At 53.5% G+C, this 20,236-nt stretch overlaps 1 protein-coding gene across 1 annotated transcript in view; it reads right to left on the bottom strand.

Annotated features, from left to right (window-relative positions):
• LOC123754441 (Hig-anchoring scaffold protein) overlaps positions 1-20,236 on the bottom strand; it is a gene marked incomplete in the record, with an annotated part of 296,891 nt that overhangs the window by 33,626 nt on the left and 243,029 nt on the right. Inside the window, 7 exon segments of the mRNA XM_069326544.1 lie at positions 932-1,052; positions 2,518-2,781; positions 6,092-6,289; positions 7,343-7,558; positions 9,633-10,273; positions 13,047-13,159; positions 13,553-13,644. Coding sequence (XP_069182645.1) covers positions 932-1,052; positions 2,518-2,781; positions 6,092-6,289; positions 7,343-7,558; positions 9,633-10,273; positions 13,047-13,159; positions 13,553-13,644 — 1,645 coding nt within the window.

Raw genomic sequence — 20,236 nt, forward strand, 5'->3', positions numbered from 1 at the left:
TAGCAGGGAGGCAGGGGTTTAGCAGGGAGGCAGGGGTTTAGCAGGGAGGCAGGGGTTTAGCAGGGAGGCAGGGGTTTAGCAGGGAGGGCTGGGGTTTAGCAGGGAGGCAGGGGTTTAGCAGGAAGGCAGGGGTTTAGCAGGGAGGCAGGGGTTTAGCAGGAAGGCAGGGGTTTAGCAGGGAGGCAGGGGTTTAGCAGGGAGGCAGGGGTTTAGCAGGGAGGCAGGGGTTTAGCAGGGAGGCAGGGGTTTAGCAGGGAGGCAGGGGTTTAGCAGGAAGGCAGGGGTTTAGCAGGGAGGCAGGGGTTTAGCAGGGAGGCAGGGGTTTAGCAGGGAGGCAGGGGTTTAGCAGGGAGGGCTGGGGTTTAGCAGGGAGGCAGGGGTTTAGCAGGGAGGCAGGGGTTTAGCAGGGAGGCAGGGGTTTAGCAGGGAGGGCTGGGGTTTAGCAGGGAGCTCACCCAACACTCACCCATCACCACTCAACACCCACACATCACCACCCACCCATTACCACCCACCCGTCAACACCCACCCATCAACACCCACCCATCACCACCCACCCATCACTCACCCATTACCACCTACCCTTCACTCACCCATCACTCACCCATCATTCACCCATCACTCACTCATCACCACCCAACACCCACCCATCACTCACTCATCACCACCCAACACCCACCCATCACCACTCACCCATCATCACTCACCCATCACCACCTATTACCACTTACCCATCACCACTCACCCATCTCCACTCACCCATGACCTCGCTAACACCCACTCATTACCACTCACCTATCACCACTCATCCATCACTCACCAATCACCACCCAACACCCACCCATGACCACCCACCCATCGTCACTCCACACCCCCCATCACCACTCACCCATCACCATCCATCACCACTCACCCATCACCCATGCCTTACCTCTGATCCTTGTCGTCAAGGGGCTGGCCGTTCTTGAAGCCCTGAGAGCCGGGGACGACGATGGGGGGGCTGCATGACATCATCATGGTGGAGGACAAGCCCATGTCAGTGATGTCACCTCCTGAGGTCAAGTCACCCCCGTTATTCGCTGCTAGGGGGGAGGAGGAGGAGGGGGGGTTGAGGGGGCCACGCTACAAGGGGGAGAAGGGAGGGGGATGGTCTGACATGGTCTCTACCCCCCTCCACTTCTCTCTCTCCCTTCCTGTCCGGTCTATCCTGCCTCTCATCTCCTTCTCCCTCTCTCTCTTTGTCTGTCTGTCTGTCTCTCTCTCTCTCTCTCTCTCTCTCTCTCTCTCTCTCTCTCTCTCTCTCTCTCTCTCTCTCTCTCTCTCTCTCTCTCTCTCTCTCTCTCTCTCTCTCTCTCTCTCTCTCTCTCTCTCTTCGCTCTCGCAGAGGGAGGGAGGTCTTTTCACACACTTGTCAGTCTTGTTAAATAGAACTGATTTAAGCCTGAAGTACCTATCAATGCTTAAGACTTGTACACATTGATATACTTGGGACATGGGGGTTATATTCTTAGATATATTATTACTATTATTATCATTACTATAATAATAATATTATTATTATTATCATTGTGAAAATCCACTAGGACTATAAGTAGGCTCGAACTTTCGTCTCCAGCATTGCCAGTCCTCTACCACTATGCGGTAGTGGTAGAAATTAGTCCACCTATAGGCCTAGTGGATTCTCTCATTGGTGAATATATAACTTTAATGTGATGTTTGTATGCTTATTATTATCATATTATTAATAATATCATTATTATTATTATTATACCAAAACACGAAACAATTGCATCCACACAACACAGTCCTTGGGCCGCGTGACACGACAGGTGACAGCAAGCGGCGTCTTGTCACCAGCTGTGGGGCTGACCGGGGACCCATCTGTGCAACACACACACACAGACAAGTGTCCCAAAGCAACACAAAATTAACCACAGTTACTCATATTTTTTTTTAGCGTGAATGTGCTACATCCAACTTACATATAAATAATAAATGGGAATTCAGGTAAAAGTATATACATATTAGATGAGTTACAAGCAGAATGTTGCATTTCCTAGATAGAGCTTATACATACTATGTCTAAAGCCACTAATACCCACAGCGTTTCCGTCAATAATCCCGAATTAAATCCCAATTAAATATATCTGTATTTAACTGTGGGACAAAGATGTGCTCATTCTAATCTCCACAAGGTGACAAACATCTTCCTTCCTGTCTATCAGAGGACACAGAGACTCTTCCTCTATCCTCCCCGGGGTACACTTGATCCTTTCCTACTTGGCTCTCTAGGGGTATTCAATCGTCTCTCTCCGAATGGACAGATAAAAGTCACTCTCAATTTCATAATAACAAAATCTTATTCCTTGTGCCGCCCCCAAGACACCCAAATATCATTCTCACTATCTCCCGCAAGACACAAACACCTGTATGCTGCCCCATCTCCCACAAGATATGTAAAGCACCTGTCCTCCTCATGTCTCCACTGGGAGACACAAACACCCCGCCCTGCCTTACCGCTTGTGTGAGGCCCGTCCGAGTGTCCTCTCTTGATAGGTGGGACCAGCTCGTTGTTGACAATCTCAACCACAGGGAGTTCTGGGGCGACGCACGACGGCGGGGCGGGGCTCAAGAGCCCCAGGTAGCACGACACGTCGGCCACCCCCACCAGCCAGCCGTCGTCGCAGGCGTAACCCACCGACGCACCGTGGATGATCGTCAGACCCTTCTTGTAGCCAGCTGTGTACTTCCCATGGGCGAGGTCTGGCAGCACGCAGTTGTCTGGGGAGACGCACTTGGGTTGGAGACCAGCGAGTCTGTTTACGGTAAACCCTTAAACACACTGAAGATCGATTTACCTAAACGACTTCTTCATCAATATGATACCAACATCAAATAATATCTCAGATGTCACCTTAACCCCTCTGGACTTCGAAGTAGCCATAGACAGTATGATTATGGATATGTCATTTGGCTACTGGGGTTGTGCCTGACATACATAAAAGAGGCAAACAATTATAGATCAATAGACTAACATCACACATAAAAATCTTTGAAAAAGTGCTAAGAAGTTAGATAACATATTACATGGAATCTCAACGTCAACATAACCCTAGACAACATGGTTTCAGAACAGGGTACTCCTGCATCTCATCACTGATAAACCACTATGACATGGCCCTCTTGCCATGGAAGATATGCAAAACAACATACACAGATTTCGCGAAAGATTTCGACGTGTGTCAATGGTGTTACTGCACATAAAATGCTCTCGCAAGGAATTACTGGCGAAGTTAGAAGATGGATCCTTTAATTCCTAATAAACAGACCCCAAGACAAGGACCCAAACTATAGTACCGCATCATCCTTCACAGATGACACTAGAATCTTGATGCGAGCAGACAATTTAGAGGACACAGCAAACCTCCAAGCTGATGTAAATCAGGTCGTTCCACGGGACACGTAAAATATTGTTTAATGAAGAAAAGTTCCAGTTCCTGCGGAATGGTGAAAACGAAAACATAAAAACACAAACCACAGGTAAAAGGTTGTCAAATCACATTATAGAACGAAAAAGCAAGTCAAAATACCTGAGAGTAATCATCAAAATAAGGTTATCATAAGAGTAATAAGATCGGAAGATCTCATCACAATACCCCATTCTAAGCTTAAGAAATTGCTGACCTGGAGATCTTAAAAGGGTCCTTTACTGCTAGAATCCACTAAATAAAACATCTAAATTATTGGGACTGATTAAAATCTTTAAATCTGCATTTTCTAGAGAGCAGACGAGAAAGATACATAATAATTTACCCTTGGAAAATATTGAAGTGGCTTGTTTCAAATCCACACATGGAAATAACACTACATGAGATAAGTAAATATGGCAGGAAGTGCAAAACACCCGCTTTGAAAAGCAGAAATCCAAAAGTTAAGCTGAGAGAGAACTCTGTTAACATCAAAGGCACAAGGCTGTTCAACACTCTCCCTCTACACATATCAGCCATAACTGACCAACGTTTCACGAACTTTAAAAGAGAATTTGATAAACATCTCCAAGGAATAACTGATCAGCCGCGTCCAACATTCTGGTTGATCAGACCACCAACCAGAGAACGGGGCCGCGGGGACATTGATCCTCGGAACCAGCACAAGGTAACCGCAAAATAGGTTGTTTGAATACAAGCACTTATCTGGGTAGATGATGGTAGAGATGCTCGATTTTGGTGTTTGACAGTCGATAGGGAGGAGGAGGAGAAGGGTGAGATGTTGTATATATTAACGATGTATAACATACATTTTAGGCTAAGTATTTAGTGTGGAGCTCCCCGACCAGTGTTGGAGGAGGCAGCACGGCACCAGTGTGGAACTCCCCGACCAGTGTTGGAGGAGGCAGCACGGCACCAGTGTGGAACTCCCCGACCAATGTTGGAGGAGGCAGCACGGCACCAGTGTGGAACTCCCCGACCAGTGTTGGAGGAGGCAGCACGGCACCAGTGTGGAACTCCCCGACCAGTGTTGGAGGACGCAGCACGGCACCAGTGTGGAGTTCCGCGACCAGTGTTGGAGGAGGCAGCACGGCACCAGTGTGGAACTCCCCGACCAATGTTGGAGGAGGCAGCACGGCACCAGTGTGGAACTCCCCGACCAGTGTTGGAGGAGGCAGCACGGCACCAGTGTGGAACTCCCCGACCAGTGTTGGAGGACGCAGCACGGCACCAGTGTGGAGTTCCGCGACCAGTGTTGGAGGAGGCAGCACGGCACCAGTGTGGAACTCCCCGACCAGTGTTGGAGGAGGCTGCACGGCACCAGTGTGGAACTCCCCGACCAGTGTTGGAGGACGCAGCACGGCACCAGTGTGGAACTCCCCGACCAGTGTTGGAGGAGGCAGCACGGCACCAGTGTGGAACTCCCCGACCAGTGTTGGAGGAGGCAGCACGGCACCAGTGTGGAACTCCCCGACCAGTGTTGGAGGACGCAGCACGGCACCAGTGTGGAACTCCCCGACCAGTGTTGGAGGACGCAGCACGGCACCAGTGTGGAGTTCCCCGACCAGTGTTGGAGGAGGCAGCACGGCACCAGTGTGGAACTCCCCGACCAGTGTTGGAGGACGCAGCACGGCACCAGTGTGGAGTTCCCCGACCAGTGTTGGAGGAGGCAGCACGGCACCAGTGTGGAACTCCCCGACCAGTGTTGGAGGAGGCAGCACGGCACCAGTGTGGAACTCCCCGACCAGTGTTGGAGGAGGCAGCACGGCACCAGTGTGGAACTCCCCGACCAGTGTTGGAGGAGGCAGCACGGCACCAGTGTGGAACTCCCCGACCAGTGTTGGAGGAGGCTGCACGGCACCAGTGTGGAACTCCCCGACCAGTGTTGGAGGAGGCTGCACGGCACCAGTGTGGAACTCCACGACCAGTGTTGGAGGAGGCAGCACGGCACCAGTGTGGAACTCCCCGACCAGTGTTGGAGGAGGCTGCACGGCACCAGTGTGGAACTCCCCGACCAGTGTTGGAGGACGCAGCACGGCACCAGTGTGGAACTCGTATCTCAAACAATTATGGAAATGCAGGGAATTGCCACCAGACTGGCATAAGAATTGACGGGACTGAGCTACGCGGATAGAAAAAAACTGAGCTGATTGAAACTGGAGGAAAGAAGAATTAGAGAGGACATGGTTACCTTGAGGTTACCTTGAGGTACTTCCGGGGCTTAGCGTTCCCGCGGCCCGGTCGTCGACCAGGCCTCCTGGTTGATCGACCAACAACCTCCTGGTTGAGCCGCGTCCAACAGCCTGATCAACCAGGCTGTTGGACGCGGCTGCTCGCAGCCTGACGTATGAATCACAGCCTGGTTGATCAGGTATCCTTTGGAGGTGCTTATCCAGATCATGAGGTACATGATCCAGACATTCAAAATAATCAGGAGAATCGATAACACAGAATAAGAAAAGTGGAACGAACTAAAATCTAACGTAATTATACAAACAAAAAATCAAACAGTCGGGAGTATAAATGCCCGACAAGTTGACAAAAGCGAAGCCCACGAGCTTAAACTCAGTGTTGAAACAAAAAGCAATTACATTAAAACTCACTTGGTATGCACTCTGGGTTCTTGCCGGTGACCGCCCAGGACCCATACCAGCACCTCATGGTATCCGAACCCAGGACGGTGTAGCCACCCTGGCACGAGAACTTGACCACTTCGCCATGGCTGATGATGGCTCGTTCCCCCGCCGCCACCCCGTTGAACTCGAACTGCCCGTGGGGGGCCTCGGGCACTGTACATGGCACTGTAACACACGGACACAAGGACATCTTCGGGGATGGGGGACAAGGACGTCTTCACGGATGGGGGACAAGGACATCTTCAGGGATGGGGGACAAGGACATCTTCAGGGATGGGGGACAAGGACGTCTTCACGGATGGGGGACAAGGACGTCTTCACGGATGGGGGACAAGGACATCTTCAGGGATGGGGGACAAGGACATCTTCACGGATGGGGGACAAGGACATCTTCAGGGATGGGGGACAAGGACATCTTCAGGGATGGGGGACAAGGACATCTTCAGGGATGGGGGACAAGGACATCTTCAGGGATGGGGGACAAGGACATCTTCACGGATGGGGGACAAGGACATCTTCAGGGATGAGGGACAAGGACATCTTCAGGGATGGGGGACAAGGACATCTTCAGGGATGGGGGACAAGGACGTCTTCACGGATGGGGGACAAGGACATCTTCAGGGATGGGGACAAGGACATCTTCAGGGATGGGGGACAAGGACATCTTCAGGGATGGGGACAAGGACGTCTTCAGGGATGGGGGACAAGGACGTCTTCAGGGATGGGGGACAAGGACATCTTCAGGGATGGGGGACAAGGACGTCTTCAGGGATGGGGGGACAAGGACATCTTCAGGGATGGGGGGACAAGGACATCTTCAGGGATGGGGGACAAAGACATCTTCACGGATGGGGGACAAGGACATTTTCACGGATGGGGGACAAGGACATCTTCGGGGATGGGGAACAAGGGCATCTTCGGGGATGGGGGACAAGGACATCTTCACGGATGGGGGACAAGGACATTTTCACGGATGGGGGACAAGGACATCTTCGGGGATGGGGAACAAGGGCATCTTCGGGGATGGGGGACAAGGACATCTTCACGGATGGGGGACAAGGACATCTTCAGGGATGGGGGACATAACATGCAAGAAATAACAAAAACAATGTATTTTAGCTTGAGAATGGAGAAGTGAAGGTAAACACTCAAAAGAAAACGGAATGCAACGCAAACTATAATATTCTAAGAGGCACAACCGGACATACTCATACTCACAAGTGACACACTCAGGCTTCATGGGCTTCCACTTGCCCCGCCGCGCGCACTTGGCCGTACGGTTGCCGATGTTGAGTCCGTAGCCGTGCAAACACGTTACCTTGATACGTGCTCCGGCCGAGTACGTGTAGTTGCTGTCTCGACCCTTACGTACCACCTCCACCCTCAGGTACGGCTCACTAGGGATAGGCTCACAGTGCGGTACCACAGGGGAGTCTGAGGCGGGGAGGGAGGGACCTGGTGTTACTAGGTGAGGGAGAGAAGGACCTGGTGTTACTAGGTGAGGGAGAGAAGGACCTGATGTTACTAGGTGAGGGAGAGAAGGACCTGGTGTTACTAGGTGAGGGAGAGAAGGACCTGGTGTTACTAGGTGAGGGAGAGAAGGACCTGGTGTTACTAGGTGAGGGAGAGAGGGACCTGGTGTTACTAGGTGAGGGAGAGAAGGACCTGGTGTTACTAGGTGAGGGAGAGAAGGACCTGGTGTTACTAGGTGAGGGAGAGAAGGACCTGGTGTTACTAGGTGAGGGAGAGAAGGACCTGGTGTTACTAGGTGAGGGAGAGAAGGACCTGGTGTTACTAGGTGAGGGAGAGAAGGACCTGGTGTTACTAGGTGAGGGAGAGAAGGACCTGGTGTTACTAGGTGAGGGAGAGAAGGACCTGGTGTTACTAGGTGAGGGAGAGAGGGACCTAGTGTTACTAGGTGAGGGAGAGAAGGACCTGGTGTTACTAGGTGAGGGAGAGAAGGACCTGGTGTTACTAGGTGAGGGAGAGAAGGACCTGGTGTTACTAGGTGAGGGAGAGAAGGACCTGGTGTTACTAGGTGAGGGAGAGAAGGACCTGGTGTTACTAGGTGAGGGAGAGAGGGACCTGGTGTTACTAGGTGAGGGAGAGAAGGACCTGGTGTTACTAGGTGAGGGAGAGAAGGACCTGGTGTTACTAGGTGAGGGAGAGAAGGACCTGGTGTTACTAGGTGAGGGAGAGAAGGACCTGGTGTTACTAGGTGAGGGAGAGAAGGACCTGGTGTTACTAGGTGAGGGAGAGAAGGACCTGGTGTTACTAGGTGAGGGAGAGAAGGACCTGGTGTTACTAGGTGAGGGAGAGAGGGACCTGGTGTTACTAGGTGAGGGAGAGAGGGACCTGGTGTTACTAGGTGAGGGAGAGAAGGACCTGGTGTTACTAGGTGAGGGAGAGAAGGACCTGGTGTTACTAGGTGAGGGAGAGAGGGACCTGGTGTTACTAGGTGAGGGAGAGAAGGACCTGGTGTTACTAGGTGAGGGAGAGAAGGACCTGGTGTTACTAGGTGAGGGAGAGAAGGACCTGGTGTTACTAGGTGAGGGAGAGAAGGACCTGGTGTTACTAGGTGAGGGAGAGAAGGACCTGGTGTTACTAGGTGAGCGAGAGAGGGACCTGGTGTTACTAGGTGAGGGAGAGAGGGACCTGGTGTTACTAGGTGAGGGAGAGAAGGACCTGGTGTTACTAGGTGAGGGAGAGAGGGACCTGGTGTTACTAGGTGAGGGAGAGAGGGACCTGGTGTTACTAGGTGAGGGAGAGAGGGACCTGATGACACAGGAAACATGAGGTGAGGAGCCTGATGACACAGGAAACATGAGGTGAGGAGCCTGATGACACAGGAAACATGAGGTGAGGGACCTGATGACACAGGAAACATGAGGTGAGGAGCCTGATGACACAGGAAACATGAGGTGAGGAGCCTGATGACACAGGAAACATGACGTGAGGGACCTGATGACACAGGAAACATGACGAGAGGAGCCAAATGCTACGTTTAGCAAGGGAAGCGAACTATTAGGGGGAAAGCGCCAAGTCATTGCGACTATATAGCACTTAAGGAAGGGGTCAGGACAAGGATTTGGGATGGGACGGGGAGGAAAGGAATGGTGCCCAACCACTTGGACGGTCGGGGACTGAACGCCGACCTGCATGAAGCAAGACCATCGCTCTGCCGTCCAGCCCAAGTGATTGGACATCATTCCTTCCTCCCATTACTTTCAACATAATGTTACATGTGTTACATTTGACAACAGTAGATGATCCGGGTGTTACATTAAACAAAGAAGAGAGGTTTCTGGTATTACATTTGACCAGAGGAGGGAGACCTAACGTTACATTGGAAAAACAAAGCTAGATTTAGTGATTTTAGTGCAATCTGAGGTTTAGTGTTTTAAATCAACAATATTTGCATGGCTCTCAATTACCACTTAAACATGTTGTTTATTGGTGCATTGTGTAATTATGTGGCGTGTGAGAGCTAAACTTGTCTAGGTCTTACCTCGCTTTCCCTTTTTCTTCCATTTATTTCTCCTCTTGCGATTCTTGTCTTTCTTCTCCTTCTCCGCTACATTTCTGGGAACTCTCACCAAGGAAGGCCACTCTCCCTCCTGCATTATCTGCTCATGTGCCTCATTTTCTGTTCGTAGAAGCCTGTAGAAATCAACGAGAGGACCTCTAAGTTCCTTCCCTAATGTGATGGCTTCTTGGATACCTGTAGGGACAGAATTTTTCCTCAGCGGAAGGCCAGTGGATGGAGATGGCCTTGGGAAGGTTGGAGAGATGTTGGTGTCTCTGTGGTCGTGTTCGGTGGTCGTCGTAAGAAGGTCGGGTGTCAGGTGTGATAGCGGGCTGGTGGTAGGTGGATGTGACGGCAGATAGCCAGATTTAGTTGACTCTTCTTCGTTAATAATCGGGTCCTCTGTCTCGCTCTTGTCTGCAGGAGATCTTTGACCTCCCATTGCTCTTGCTGTCGGGACGTCGGTCGCTTCAAACACCTTCTGCCAGCCATTAACCCCGGTGAGAGTAAGGTCAAAGTCGCCTTTCCTAGCGAGTGTCCCTATTTTGTGGTCGTTGACGAAGTCTGTGGCGTTGACCGATCTCTTCAACCAGCGGAACCTTGGGTGGAGGTCTGGCTTGCACCTGTAAGGAAGAGCAGGTCATTGGAAACACCACAACGACATTTTGGTTGGCAGTTTTCAGAACAGGGATCTGTTCTTGTGTTTGTTTAAAGCACTCATCTGAACATAATCTTAAAACAACATAGCTAATACACGAACGATCAGGAATGGAAGGGTTAGGTTCATTTTGCAAAGCGTCGTCCATTTATTTATTACCCAAATTATCAACGTTGTCAAACCATCGGTCAATAATTTATACCAATTACTCGACTGGGTTAAGTTAGGTTTTGCTTGGAGATCGAAGGTCAATTTCAAAAGAAATATATCATCCATTAGTTCAAAATTTATTGCTTAGATCAGCTCATATATATTAAGAACTCAAAATAAAAGGAAACTGCAGAAAGTCTATTGGATAAGCGAGGCAGTCCTATTTATATCTAACTAAGAGACACACACACTTATATATATATATATAAAAGAAAGGAAATATATCCATTTAGGATATATACTAGAAAAACATTGCCATTGCATCAATTTGGTGACACTCCAGGTACACTCCAATAGATTTGCAAACAAGCGGACACTCTTGTCATATCCTTTCATGTATATCTCTCACTGTTATTTGCATATTGAAGTAATATATGAATGAGGAATCTTGCAGACGAAATCTGCTGCTAAATATTGTTCAACGTTCATGTGTGTGTGTGTGTGTACTCACCTAGTTGTGCTTGAGGGGGTTGAGTTCTGTCTCTTTGGTCCCGCCTCTCAACCGTCAATCAACTGATGAACAGATTCCTGAGCCTACTGGGCTCTATCATAACTACATTTGAAACTGTGTATGAAGTCAGCCTCCATACACAGCCTTCATGTCCCGCCTGCGGGCCGCTCCAAGCAACAGCCTAGTGGACCAAACTCTCACAAGTCAAGCCTGGCCTCGGGCTGGGCTTGGGGAGTAGAAGAACTCCCAGAACCCCATCAACCAGGTATCAACCAGGTATCATACACCGTAACAAGCATTCCACCTGTTAACTACTCTGACACTGAAAAAATCTTTCTAACGTTCTTGTGGGTCATTTGGGTACTCAATCTCCACCTGTGTTCCCTTGTTCACGTACCACCAGTGTTAAAAAGTTTACTATTATCTACCCTGTCAATTCCTCTGAGAATTTTGTAGGTAGTGATCATGTCTCCCCTTACTTTTCTGTCTTCCAGTGTCGTGAGGTGCATCTCACGCAGCCTTACCTCGTAAGTCAAGCCTCTTAGTTCTGGGACTAGCCTAGTGGCATACCTTTGGACTTTTTCCAGCTTCGTCTTGTACTTGTCAAGGTACGGGCTTCATGCTGGGACCGCATACTCCAGGATTGGTCTGACATATGTGATATAAAACGTTCTGAATGATTCCTTACACAGGTTCCTGAAGACTGTTCTGATGTTAGCCAGCCTCGCGTGTCCCGCAGACGAAATTCTCCTAATGTGGGCTTCAGGAGACAGGTTTGGTGTGATATCAACTTCTAGATCTTTATCTGTCCGTTTCATGAAGTACTTCACATCCCATTCGGTACCCTGTGTCTGGCCCTCCTGTTTCCACCGCCTAGTTTCATATCCTTGCATTTACTCGGGTTGAACTTTAGTAGCCATTTGTTGGACCATTCATGTGTGTGTGTGTGTGTGTGTGTGTGTGTGTGTGTGTGTGTGTGTGTGTGTGTGTGTGTGTGTGTGTGTGTGTGTGTGTGTGTGTGCGCGAGCGCGCGAACTCACTTAGTTGTGCTTGTAGAGTCGAGCGTCTGCTCTTAAGTCCCGGCATTCAACCTTCATCAGTTCAAAGAAGTGACTCTTTTCACTCGTTTTTCTTCTGGTATTTACAAGTAAAACTGTGTATCGTATTGCCTCTGACAACTTACTCTTCTAACTACGACTCTTAGATTGAGAAAGCTCTTTCTGACATCTGTGGGACTCATCAGTGTTTTCAGTTTCAATTTATATCCTCTCATTCTTCGGTTCCTTAATTTGTATGTTGCTTTTATATCAAGTTTCTCAGTGCCTCTTACTATTTTGTATGTCGTTATCATGTGTTCCCTATTCCGCCTTTCCTTCAGTGTAGTGAGGGTGAGCACCTACAGTCTTTCTTCAGAGCTCAGTCCCCTTAACTCAGGAACGAGCCTTGTTGTAATTTTTTGCAGCTTTTCTAGTTTTGTTTTGTTTCATGCGTCTTCAGGTTGGGGTTCCATGCTGGGCCAGCATACTCAATAACAGGTCTCGCGACCGGTGTATACAGAGCTCGGAATGGTTATTTGTCACAGTTACTGAAGGTATATCGAACGTTTGCCAGTATGGCATACGCTGCCCTCGTTATCCAGGTGATGTGTGACTCTTGCGTTAGATCCCAAGTTATGCCCACTCTTGTCTGTCTCTTTTTCAGAAGTTGGAGGATTCTGTACTGTATCTGAGGTCTTCTTCAACTCTCATATTCATAACCTTACATCTGTCAAGATTAAAGTCAAGTAACCACTTCTCAGACAATCTCTGGAGAGTATCTAGTTCATCTTATAATATAAGGCAGTCCCACCCCCCCCCCTCAGTTCTGATTCGGCTCATTAACTTAGCATCGTTAGCAAACAATGATAAGAATAGGCATACTTCCTCTATTAGGTCGTTCTATATATCTGGAGCAAGAGTGCCTTGAGGTACTCCACTCGTTACCTTTCTCTGTCTCTAGAGTTCTCCTCTTTACTATGACTCCTCGCCTTTGTCCTGAAGGTGTTCCTTGACCCACGTCAAGTGAAGCAAAGTCTTACCTTGGCATCTCCTTGGGGCTCCACCTCCCGTGCACGCACGTGGCCCCGGGCGGTCCCTCCACCAGGAAGAACCCGCGGTCGCACGCAAACCGCAGCTGCCTGTTGTTTCGCACCTGCGGCAGAAAGGTGCGGAGGTTAAAGACTAAGTGATACCCTCCGGCGCTCAGTCACGAGACGTTTCTGTCATTTTCTTCTGACACACAATATTATTAATAAAATAATAATAATAATAATAAAAATGAATATAATAATAGTAATAATAACGAAATTATTATTATTTTTAATATTCTTATTATTATATATTTATATAAAATACATTGTATTATTCGCAGGTCCACAATGAAGATAATATAAATCTTCTAATATGAAAAGCGTTTCGGGCATGTTATATATTATTTCATAATTTTTCAAATATATGTATATATATATGAAATAATGAATACATATCTGAATTATAGTTTAAAAAAAGAAGATGAATAACCCATGAGAACTGTGAAGAGACTCACCTTCTTAACATAGGAGCGATAGTCATACATTCCCATATTGCCGACCAGCAGGACTCGACCGTGGGTCAGCTCCCCGGGGAACGGACAGTATACTGACGGAATATGTATCTTAGGTCAGCAGAGGTCAGGGGTGACTGTGTGTGTGTGTGTGTGTGTGTGTGTGTGTGTGTGTGTGTGTGTGTGTGTGTGTGTGTGTGTGTGTGTGTATGGGTTTCAGAGACAAGTATTGTTATAATGACATATCCTTAGGAAATGAAACTATTTATTTTTAAATATTAATGTTTTTAAAGAAGATTGAAAGTGAGTTTGATTACTTGAGGCATTGGCTAGAGAACCAATGTTGTACAAGAATTAAAATATACACAATTTAGGGTCATTTAATTCTGGTATTTTATTTGAACTTATGTATGTCCCTGGTGTGTTGGCTCCCCTGGTGTGTTGGCTCCCCTGGTGTGTTGGTCCTCCCTGGTGTGTTGGCTCCCCTGGTGTGTTGGCTCCCCTGGTGTGTTGGCTCCCCTGGTGTGTTGGCTCCCCTGGTGTGTTGGTCCTCCCTGGTGTGTTGGCCCTCCCTGGTGTGTTGGCTCCCCCTGGTGTGTTGGCTCCCCCTGGTGTGTTGGCTCCCCTGGTGTGTTGGCCCTCCCTGGTGTGTTGGCTCCCCCTGGTGTGTTGGCTCCCCCTGGTGTGTTGGCTCCCCTGGTGTGTTGGCTCCCCTGGTGTGTTGGCCCTCCCTGGTGTGTTGGCTCCCCCTGGTGTGTTGGCTCCCCTGGTGTGTTGGCTCCCCTGGTGTGTTGGCTCCCCTGGTGTGTTGGCCCTCCCTGGTGTGTTGGCTCCCCTGGTGTGTTGGCCCTCCCTGGTGTGTTGGTCCTCCCTGGTGTGTTGGCTCCCCTGGTGTGTTGGCCCTCCCTGGTGTGTTGGCTCCCCCTGGTGTGTTGGCTCCCCTGGTGTGTTGGCTCCCCTGGTGTGTTGGCTCCCCTGGTGTGTTGGCCCTCCCTGGTGTGTTGGCTCCCCTGGTGTGTTGGCCCTCCCTGGTGTGTTGGTCCTCCCTGGTGTGTTGGCTCCCCTGGTGTGTTGGCCCTCCCTGGTGTGTTGGCTCCCCCTGGTGTGTTGGCTCCCCTGGTGTGTTGGCTCCCCTGGTGTGTTGGTCCTCCCTGGTGTGTTGGTCCTCCCTGGTGTGTTGGCTCCCCTGGTGTGTTGGCCCTCCCTGGTGTGTTGGCCCTCCCTGGTGTGTTGGCTCCCCTGGTGTGTTGGCTCCCCTGGTGTGTTGGTCCTCCCTGGTGTGTTGGCCCTCCCTGGTGTGTTGGCTCCCCTGGTGTGTTGGCTCCCCTGGTGTGTTGGCTCCCCTGGTGTGTTGTTCCTCCCTGGTGTGTTGGTCCTCCCTGGTGTGTTGGCTCCCCTGGTGTGTTGGCCCTCCCTGGTGTGTTGGCCCTCCCTGGTGTGTTGGCTCCCCTGGTGTGTTGGCTCCCCTGGTGTGTTGGTCCTCCCTGGTGTGTTGGCCCTCCCTGGTGTGTTGGCTCCCCTGGTGTGTTGGCTCCCCTGGTGTGTTGGTCCTCCCTGGTGTGTTGATCCTCCCTGGTGTGTTGGTCCTCCCTGGTGTGTTGGCTCCCCTGGTGTGTTGGTCCCCCTGGTGTGTTGGTCCTCCCTGGTGTGTTGGCTCCCCTGGTGTGTTGGTCCCCCTGGTGTGTTGGCCCCCCCTGGTGTGTTGGTCCTCCCTGGTGTATTGGTCCACCCTGGTGTGTTGGTCCTCCCTGGTGTGTTGGTCCTCCCTGGTGTGTTGGTCCTCCCTGGTGTGTTGATCCTCCCTGGTGTGTTGGCCCTCCCTGGTGTGTTGGTCCTCCCTGGTGTGTTGGCCCTCCCTGGTGTGTTGGCCCTCCCTGGTGTGTTGATCCTCCCTGGTGTGTTGGCCCTCCCTGGTGTGTTGGTCCTCCCTGGAGTGTTGGCCCCCCCTGGTGTGTTGGCCCTCCCTGGTGTGTTGGCCCCCCCTGGTGTGTTGGTCCTCCCTGGTGTGTTAGCCCCCTCCTGGTGTGTTGGTCCTCCCTGGTGTGTTGGTCCTCCCTGGAGTGTTGGCCCCCCTGGTGTGTTGGTCCACCCTCGTATGTTGGTCCTCCTTGGTGTGTTGGCCCCCCTGGTGTGTTGGTCCACCCTGGTATGTTGGTCCTCCCTGGTGTGTTGGTCCTCCCTGGTGTGTTGGCCCTCCCTGGTGTGTTGGCTCCCCTGGTGTGTTGGTCCTCCCTGGTGTGTTGGTCCTCCCTGGTGTGTTGGCCCCCCTTGGTGTGTTGGCCCCCCTGGTGTGTTGGCCCTCCCTGGTGTGTTGGTCCTCCCTGGTGTGTTGGCTCCCCTGGTGTGTTGGCTCTCCCTGGTGTGTTGGTCCTCCCTGGTGTGTTGGCTCCCCTGGTGTGTTGGTCCTCCCTGGTGTGTTGGTCCTCCCTGGTGTGTTGGCCCCCCCTGGTGTGTTGGCCCCCCCTGGTGTGTTGGTCCTCCCTGGTGTGTTGGTCCTCCCTGGTGTGTTGGTCCTCCCTGGTGTGTTGGTCCTCCCTGGTGTGTTGGTCCTCCCTGGTGTGTTGGTCCTCCCTGGTGTGTTGGTCCTCCCTGGTGTGTTGGCCCCCCCTGGTGTGTTGGTCCTCCCTGGTGTGTTGGTCCTCCCTGGTGTGTTGGTCCCCCCTGGTGTGTTGGCCCCCCCTGGTGTGTTGGTCCACCCTGGTGTGTTGGTCCTCCCTGGTGTGTTGGTCCCCCCTGGTGTGTTGGCCCCCCCTGGTGTGTTGGTCCTCCCTGGTGTGTTGGTCCACCCTGGTGTGTTGGTCCTCCCTGGTGTGTTGGCCCTCCCTGGTGTGTTGGTCCTCCCTGGTGTGTTGGTCCACCCTGGTGTGTTGGTCCCCCCTGGTGTGTTGGCCCCCCCTGGTGTGTTGGCCCCCCTGGTGTGTTGGTCCCCCCTGGTGTGTTGGTCCTCCCTGGTGTGTTGGTCCACCCTGGTGTGTTGGTCCCCCCTGGTGTGTTGGCCCCCCCTGGTGTGTTGGCCCCCCTGGTGTGTTGGTCCTCCCTGGTGTGTTGGCCCTCCCTGGTGTGTTGGTCCTCCCTGGTGTGTTGGCTCCCCTGGTGTGTTGGTCCTCCCAGGTGTGTTGGTCCTCCCTGGTGTGTTGGCCCCCCCTGGTGTGTTGGCCCCCCCTGGTGTGTTGGCCCCCCCTGGTGTGTTGGTCCTCCCTGGTGTGTTGGTCCTCCCTGGTGTGTTGGTCCACCCTGGTGTGTTGGTCCCCCCTGGTGTGTTGGTCCTCCCTGGTGTGTTGGCCCCCCTGGTGTGTTGGTCCCCCCTGGTGTGTTGGTCCTCCCTGGTGTGTTGGCCCTACCTGGTGTGTTGGTCCTCCCTGGTGTGTTGGTCCACCCTGGTGTGTTGGTCCCCCCTGGTGTGTTGGTCCCCCCTGGTGTGTTGGTCCTCCCTGGTGTGTTGGTCCTCCCTGGTGTGTTGGTCCACCCTGGTGTGTTGGTCCACCCTGGTGTGTTGGTCCACCCTGGTGTGTTGGTCCTCCCTGGTGTGTTGGTCCTCCCTGGTGTGTTGGTCCACCCTGGTGTGTTGGTCCTCCCTGGTGTGTTGGTCCACCCTGGTGTGTTGGTCCCCCCTGGTGTGTTGGCCCCCCCTGGTGTGTTGGCCCCCCTGGTGTGTTGGCCCCCCTGGTGTGTTGGTCCTCCCTGGTGTGTTGGTCCTCCCTGGTGTGTTGGTCCTCCCTGGTGTGTTGGTCCTCCCTGGTGTGTTGGTCCCCCCTGTGTGTTGGTCCCCCCTGGTGTGTTGGCCCCCCCTGGTGTGTTGGCCCCCCCTGGTGTGTTGGCCCCCCCTGGTGTGTTGGTCCTCCCTGGTGTGTTGGTCCTCCCTGGTGTGTTGGTCCTCCCTGGTGTGTTGGTCCTCCCTGGTGTGTTGGTCCTCCCTGGTGTGTTGGTCCTCCCTGGTGTGTTGGTCCTCCCTGGTGTGTTGGTCCTCCCTGGTGTGTTGGTCCTCCCTGGTGTGTTGGTCCTCCCTGGTGTGTTGGTCCACCCTGGTGTGTTGGTCCACCCTGGTGTGTTGGCCCCCCTGGTGTGTTGGTCCTCCCTGGTGTGTTGGCCCCCCTGGTGTGTTGGTCCTCCCTGGTGTGTTGGCCCCCCCTGGTGTGTTGGCCCCCCCTGGTGTGTTGGTCCACCCTGGTGTGTTGGTCCACCCTGGTGTGTTGGCCCCCCTGGTGTGTTGGTCCTCCCTGGTGTGTTGGCCCCCCTGGTGTGTTGGTCCTCCCTGGTGTGTTGGTCCTCCCTGGTGTGTTGGTCCTCCCTGGTGTGTTGGCCCCCCTGGTGTGTTGGTCCTCCCTGGTGTGTTGGTCCCCCCTGGTGTGTTGGCCCTCCCTGGTGTGTTGGCCGTCCCTGGTGTGTTGGTCCTCCCTGGTGTGTTGGCCCCCCCTGGTGTGTTGGCCCCCCTGGTGTGTTGGTCCACCCTGGTGTGTTGGTCCACCCTGGTGTGTTGGCCCCCCTGGTGTGTTGGTCCTCCCTGGTGTGTTGGCCCCCCTGGTGTGTTGGTCCTCCCTGGTGTGTTGGCCCCCCTGGTGTGTTGGTCCTCCCTGGTGTGTTGGTCCCCCCTGGTGTGTTGGCCCTCCCTGGTGTGTTGGCCGTCCCTGGTGTGTTGGTCCCCCCTGGTGTGTTGGCCCTCCCTGGTGTGTTGGCTCTCCCTGGTGTGTTGGCCCTCCCTGGTGTGTTGGCCCCCCTGGTGTGTTGGTCCTCCCTGGTGTGTTGGCCCCCCCTGGTGTGTTGGTCCCCCCTGGTGTGTTGGTCCTCCCTGGTGTGTTGGTCCACCCTGGTGTGTTGGTCCCCCCTGGTGTGTTGGCCCCCCCTGGTGTGTTGGCCCCCCTGGTGTGTTGGTCCCCCCTGGTGTGTTGGTCCTCCCTGGTGTGTTGGTCCACCCTGGTGTGTTGGTCCCCCCTGGTGTGTTGGCCCCCCCTGGTGTGTTGGCCCCCCTGATGTGTTGGTCCTCCCTGGTGTGTTGGCCCTCCCTGGTGTGTTGGTCCTCCCTGGTGTGTTGGCTCCCCCTGGTGTGTTGGCCCCCCCTGGTGTGTTGGCCCCCCCTGGTGTGTTGGTCCTCCCTGGTGTGTTGGTCCTCCCTGGTGTGTTGGCCCCCCCTGGTGTGTTGGTCCACCCTGGTGTGTTGGTCCCCCCTGGTGTGTTGGTCCTCCCTGGTGTGTTGGCCCCCCTGGTGTGTTGGTCCTCCCTGGTGTGTTGGTCCTCCCTGGTGTGTTGGCCCCCCTGGTGTGTTGGTCCACCCTGGTGTGTTGGTCCCCCCTGGTGTGTTGGTCCTCCCTGGTGTGTTGGCCCCCCTGGTGTGTTGGTCCCCCCTGGTGTGTTGGTCCTCCCTGGTGTGTTGGCCCTACCTGGTGTGTTGGTCCTCCCTGGTGTGTTGGTCCACCCTGGTGTGTTGGTCCCCCCTGGTGTGTTGGCCCCCCCTGGTGTGTTGGTCCTCCCTGGTGTGTTGGTCCTCCCTGGTGTGTTGGTCCACCCTGGTGTGTTGGTCCACCCTGGTGTGTTGGTCCACCCTGGTGTGTTGGTCCTCCCTGGTGTGTTGGTCCTCCCTGGTGTGTTGGTCCACCCTGGTGTGTTGGTCCTCCCTGGTGTGTTGGTCCACCCTGGTGTGTTGGTCCCCCCTGGTGTGTTGGCCCCCCCCTGGTGTGTTGGCCCCCCTGGTGTGTTGGTCCTCCCTGGTGTGTTGGTCCTCCCTGGTGTGTTGGCCCTCCCTGGTGTGTTGGCCCCCCCTGGTGTGTTGGCCCCCCCTGGTGTGTTGGTCCTCCCTGGTGTGTTGGCCCTCCCTGGTGTGTTGGTCCTCCCTGGTGTGTTGGCCCCCCCTGGTGTGTTGGCCCCCCCTGGTGTGTTGGCCCTCCCTGGTGTGTTGGCCCTCCCTGGTGTGTTGGTCCTCCCTGGTGTGTTGGTCCTCCCTGGTGTGTTGGTCCTCCCTGGTGTGTTGGTCCTCCCTGGTGTGTTGGCCCCCCTGGTGTGTTGGTCCCCCCTGGTGTGTTGGTCCTCCCTGGTGTGTTGGCCCCCCTGGTGTGTTGGTCCTCCCTGGTGTGTTGGTCCACCCTGGTGTGTTGGTCCCCCCTGGTGTGTTGGTCCTCCCTGGTGTGTTGGCCCCCCTGGTGTGTTGGTCCACCCTGGTGTGTTGGTCCACCCTGGTGTGTTGGTCCTCCCTGGTGTGTTGGTCCTCCCTGGTGTGTTGGTCCACCCTGGTGTGTTGGTCCTCCCTGGTGTGTTGGTCCTCCCTGGTGTGTTGGTCCACCCTGGTGTGTTGGTCCTCCCTGGTGTGTTGGTCCTCCCTGGTGTGTTGGTCCTCCCTGGTGTGTTGGTCCTCCCTGGTGTGTTGGTCCACCCTGGTGTGTTGGTCCTCCCTGGTGTGTTGGTCCTCCCTGGTGTGTTGGTCCTCCCTGGTGTGTTGGCCCCCCTGGTGTGTTGGCTCCCCTGGTGTGTTGGTCCTCCCTGGTGTGTTGGTCCTCCCTGGTGTGTTGGTCCTCCCTGGTGTGTTGGTCCACCCTGGTGTGTTGGCCCCCCCTGGTGTGTTGGTCCACCCTGGTGTGTTGGTCCACCCTGGTGTGTTCGTCCTCCCTGGTGTGTTGGCCCCCCCTGGTGTGTTGGCCCCCCTGGTGTGTTGGCCCTCCCTGGTGTGTTGGTCCTCTTTGGTGTGTTGGCCCCCCCTGG

This window comes from Procambarus clarkii, chromosome 18 (genome assembly GCF_040958095.1).
Source record: "Procambarus clarkii isolate CNS0578487 chromosome 18, FALCON_Pclarkii_2.0, whole genome shotgun sequence".
Classification (NCBI taxonomy): Eukaryota; Metazoa; Arthropoda; class Malacostraca; order Decapoda; family Cambaridae; genus Procambarus; species Procambarus clarkii.